General features: G+C 41.6%; 1 protein-coding gene across 1 annotated transcript; it reads right to left on the bottom strand.

Annotated features, from left to right (window-relative positions):
* Window positions 1–960: 960 nt before the first annotated feature.
* LOC144055378 (myeloid-associated differentiation marker-like protein 2) lies at window positions 961–4,587 on the bottom strand. The gene is made up of 2 exons (XM_077571301.1): window positions 4,307–4,587; window positions 961–1,615 (listed from the first exon to the last, which is right to left on the bottom strand). Exons 1-2 carry the CDS (start codon window positions 4,585–4,587, stop codon window positions 961–963), a joined length of 936 nt encoding a protein of 311 aa, XP_077427427.1.
* Between the last annotated feature and the right edge of the window lie 725 nt (window positions 4,588–5,312).

The raw sequence follows: 5,312 nt of genomic DNA, 5'->3' as shown, positions 1-5,312 counted from the left end.
CTGTCAATGGATAGTTAAAAACATAAAACATATCAAACTAATAAATCAGGCAATTTCAAAAGAATATATAATCTTACAAATGCTTTGTTTTAGTTTAGTTTTTATTATTTTTAGTATTGTTTTTTATTTTAATATACATTATGCAATGTTGGCCAAATGCATGATTTAAAATAAAAACAAAAACAGGTCACTAAGTATTGTGTAATAAACTGCAATTCTCAAACAACTGATATAACTAAACGTTAGCTGTAGTTAATTTTATCAACATAAAATCTAGTTTCAGTTAGTTGTTGTTTTAATTTTTATTTTGTAAAGAATTTTATAATATAATAATATAAAAACCTTGAGACGAGTTCACTTTCAAAGTCTATGCCCTATTTGGTTGACACTAACCGTGTTTGAATTGTGCAATCATGAATGTTGTGTGTTTAACTTTGCCATTTTATGGGTCACGTTCAAAGACCGCAGCCTCTTTTTTGCCTGACTGTTTCACAAGTGCAGTGTGTTTATTTTTGGCAGCATCATTTCTATCATGTGGCATTAATTTTTCACATAGCAGCCATACCACAAATGCCAGTAGCCGATTTACTATTTATATTCCGGACTTGTATGCATTATTTTGCTAGGGACACATAAGGAAAGTATGCAAAACTGATGTGACAGCGCATACCAACCAGTCGCTTGGGTGAGGCTGTCTAATCACCCTAATTCCCTCAGAAGGTAGGAGGGGTCACTTCAAAGGATCAAGCTGCAACTTTATTTGGGTGCGGTCGAGCACATGTGTTGGTTACATTCCAAGTTCACAATCCAGAGAGCATCCAGACTGCACTTGACGACAATGAAGTAAAAAAAAAAAAAAGAAACAGGAAGATTTTTGCCCTTTGGGTCCTTGAAATGTTTGCTTTTCGGTAAACAACCCAGAGGTTGGACAACATTTTTTGACAACCTCCAGAAAATGTGTTAAGGTCGGCGTGAGGCGTTGGCCAAATGTGAAGAGACGAATCGTATCCTCTGCGAGTAGACGAGGTCGACCACATAGAGCACAAAGTTGACAAAGGAGAAAACGGCCACCACCATTTTGCTGTCCCACGGACACTTCCCTTGAGGACACGAGTACGGTCGCCAGGGTGAGCCGTATTTGCTGTCGAAGCAGAACACGGGCCAAACCACTGATGCGCTCAGGTAGAGCAGCACCTCCAGCAGGGTACACACCACCACTAATCGATCAAAGGGCATACAGCGCACCGTCTTGGTGCGCCCGCACACCGTCATGATGACCACCAGCGCAGTCAGAATGAAGCAGAACACGTAGACCACCACGCAGTAGATGGTGGCGGCGTACAGGGAATACTGGCTGCCGTTGGCCAGGGCGCCGAAGATGACGCAGGCCACAAAGCCCTGGACCACTTTGAGGAGGCCGGAGACCGTGGCCATGTAGCCCGCCACGGCTTGGCCCGGTCTGGCTCGACACAGGGCCACTTCGGCCCCGTAGGCCAGAGTCGCCAGGATGGAGCAGACGGTGACGGCGATGCGGAAATTGCGGACGTCGCAGCCGGCGTAGGGACACTCGGCTCGGACGAAGAAGAGCGGGTAGACCACAGACGCCGTCACATACCTGTAAATAAATAAACAGGTGGAGATATAGACATGCAGAATATGAACACAAACACATCCGGAAAATAGAGTGAAGCCTCGCTACAGCATATTGCGGTTCATGATTCGCAATCGCACTATAACGCAGATTTTTAATCGCAAATCATTTTTAGAGGGTTTTACAGTGTACAGCTAAGTCCAAATGTTGAGCTGTGTACCCTCTGAGTAGAACCAGGTCATCATGCCGGGCAGCATTGAGGTCACTGGAAACGATGCAGTTGTATGGCCTCTCATACGATATGTTTTCATATTCATTAATTGTTTCCAAATGCTAAAGTAAAATAAAAATAAAAAGCTTTGTAATATACATAATAATACTAATAATAATAGATAATATATACAGTAGTGAGCTAATTTCCCATCTACTGAAAATACCGAACATCCTGGCATTTCTGCTATTTCCACAATGCAACACTTCATTTCCACAACGTATTGCTTTTGCCTGTGATTAGCATACAAACCAGGCACATTTGTTATAGTAGTCAAACATGTTTCAAATCAAAATAATCCTCATAAATCAAATTGCAACGATCCAAAGTCCAATGTTTTTTCAATAAGCGGAGAAATCAAATTACAACGATAAGTCCAATGCTTTTCAACGAGCGGAGAGCGTCGTTTCACCAAGGAAAAATGCTGCATTCGAGGAAAGTGGGAAATCGGAAAGATCCCAATCAGATTGTGTCCGTTCCAACCGCCACATGTTCGTGGCAAATGTAAATACAAAACATATGTTCATGTGACGCAAGGAGATTTGTAATGACTGCGTTAACAAGAACAAGAACTCCTGTCAACCTCACGACGAGCTGGATTCTGAAGTATTTGGTTTAGGTGAACGGTATGGGATTTTTAATAGGTCTTAGATGAATCAATGAGCACACACTCACACGCACGCACATATGCACACACAGATCCGCACATGCACATACTCACGCATATGCAAAAAAAGAAAAAAGAGAGCAATGATGATGACATGTCGAATTGGTAAGATTACCGAATGAACAATACTGAGCTCTCTCAAAAGAAAAAAAAGAAAAAAGGGGAAAAAAAGGGGGGTGCACAAGGAATTTATTGGAATCAGCCATCTTTGTTGTTTACATTTGCCTCAAACGCTTTGAGGGTGGACCTGGGACACTCTGAGTGGGATAAATCCGACTTCAACCCTCCTTGAACGCAACATAAGACCGCCATTTTGACTTGTGACGTAATTTCGGAATTGTCAATACAGAAGCTAGCTAATGGGCTCTTTGCACAAATCGGCTACTTCCTGAACTCAGTACCACTGCTTCATTTCCTGTCTTTCATGATTGGACAAACTGATTAATCCAGGTGTGCCTGACCTCAGTAACCACGACGACAATGGCCAGACACACCTGGATTAATCAGTTTGTCCAATCATGAAAGACAGGAAACGAAGCAGTGGTATTGAAATCAGGAAGTAGCGGATTTGTGCAAAGAGTCCATCTATAGCGTTTGACATTACAGTAGAAATATGCTAGCATAAAACAAGCACATTTTTGTCATGGAAAATGATATAGCTGGTTGAACATGTTGGTGTGTTAGTATGTAATGTTCTCTTTTGTTTTATGTATTAGTTTTATAGAAGCCTAAATTTCAACTGGAAGTAACACACAATTAGCAAGCACCCTTTGACTTTTATTTTTATTTTATTTTATTTTTTTTGTGAACTGTGCAAACAAGAGAGTGAGAACAGTACTTTAAAAAGTAGGTTTTAAAATGTAGGTTTTACGAAGTTTAGCTAGATTTAATTTGTTTAAAGATTTGAATTTTTATTTTTTGGGTGGTCTCTGTTTATCAAAGGTGTCCAAGCTATGAATGAATCCTTTGGGATAAACGGGAGTTCAACGTACACAGAACATCCGTTATGGTGAAATGATCACTTCTTTCTCACTTACATAATTAGTCTCTCATATTGTATTCATTGCTGTTGGTTTTATTTCATGAATGTAAATAATTTCCCATGCAAGCACACGCCATATGAGAATTATTTAGAATCTGACTAGCGCAGCGCATCACAGTGTGTGAATGGATTTCAAGGCTGCCTCACAGTTATGAGGTTCAGGGTTTGAATCTGGTCTGGCCTGTGTGGAATGTGTGTGTTCTCCCCGCTTCCTCCCACATTCCAAATACATTCATTTCTGTTTGTGTTAAACTAGTGTGTGTTTTTTCATCCAATTTAAAAAAGTTCAGTCAAAAGTTGTTTCTTAAAAATCCTGCTGGCAACGGATTTGCAAAAAGTCGACATTTTGCCTCAAGCAGCTTCTCTCCCTACAGCCTTGGAGAAATACATTAGCAAAAGCAATGTCAACTCTTTGAGAGCCATAACATATTCTTGGCCCCAAGCAAATACTGATGTAGATTTTTTGTTTTTTAAAAATGTACTTTAGATTGACTGCAATCCTCTATCCTGTAGCATAAACACAACCGTTTTTGATTTGGGAATTGTCTTTGGGGGTTTCAATTGATGACAACATGTTACTAATAAACAAAAGAAATTGGACTGGGATGTTTTTGGCACACAAACATTTAAATTAGGCCTACTCTTGAAGGATCAGCACAGTGGAGTTTATTCATTCAAAATCATCCATTCAATAAATTGCCCAGTATTTTACAATCCATCCTTGAGGCGACTTACACAAGTGTGGCAAAGGCGGCGCATGTGACGGTGAGGTTGTCCCAGGAAACCGGCAGGCAGCTGTAGAGGCGAGTGGCATCCAAGAAGAAGACCACCACCGACATGGCAAAGCAGAAGCACCACACGGCCATGCAGAAGACACCGTGGGAACCGCTGTAGCCCGCAGTGTGGATCACCATGGCGATCACCGCGCAGCCCATTGCCAGCTGGCAAAGGCGGGCTGCGCCGAGAGGTGAGAGGAGCGCTCTCATGTTCAGGTATGGGCCGCCTTGGGAATCCATCAGCAGGTGTTTGAAACGAATATGAATGGAGTCTTTTCAATCACGTCTGACTTTAAACCTTCACTCAAGCGAATTGAACTCCTTTTTCCGTCCTTGGTGTCTGAATGGTCATGCCCCGATTATGACAATCCACACAGGGGTCACACGTCCGTATACAGTAGTCGGGCGCTTGCTGGTCCAACGTAGCAGGAAGTTCTTCTGTATGATGACAGCTTGTTGATCATTTCAATCCAAAGAAAATTGTCAAGAGAAAACGTGACCTTCTTGTGTCTGCTCTCAAATGCTAACACTCATCTTCCTCCTCACACACTTGCTTGCTGCCTTGTAACGGTGTGTGCTGTGTGGATGGTATGCTGGGGCTCAGTCGGACCAGAATGGAAGTTATTTAGGGTTGGGACGGGTCATGGTCTAATGAGTGTGAAGGGTGTGTGTGTGTGTGTGTGTGTTTGCCAGCCATGGAGACACATTGGAGAGCCTCTTAAATGTTACAAGCCTGAACCCTGAAAGAATATCACCAATTAATTTATCATTATTTCACAATGAATCAATGATGTGAACAGATGGGATCCATTTTTAAAATGTTTAATTTTGCACTTTTATTCGTTGTTGTTTTTCAAAGCCCATTTATATATATTTTTTATGGCTTGCGCTCTAACAGACGAGTGTCAAACTCAAGAGGCCCATGTGGCCCACTAATAACATTGGCAAAAAATCTCTTCTGAAAT

The sequence above is a fragment of the Vanacampus margaritifer genome, chromosome 7 (genome assembly GCF_051991255.1).
Source record: "Vanacampus margaritifer isolate UIUO_Vmar chromosome 7, RoL_Vmar_1.0, whole genome shotgun sequence".
Classification (NCBI taxonomy): Eukaryota; Metazoa; Chordata; class Actinopteri; order Syngnathiformes; family Syngnathidae; genus Vanacampus; species Vanacampus margaritifer.
This window is presented reverse-complemented; position numbering and strand designations above follow the sequence as displayed.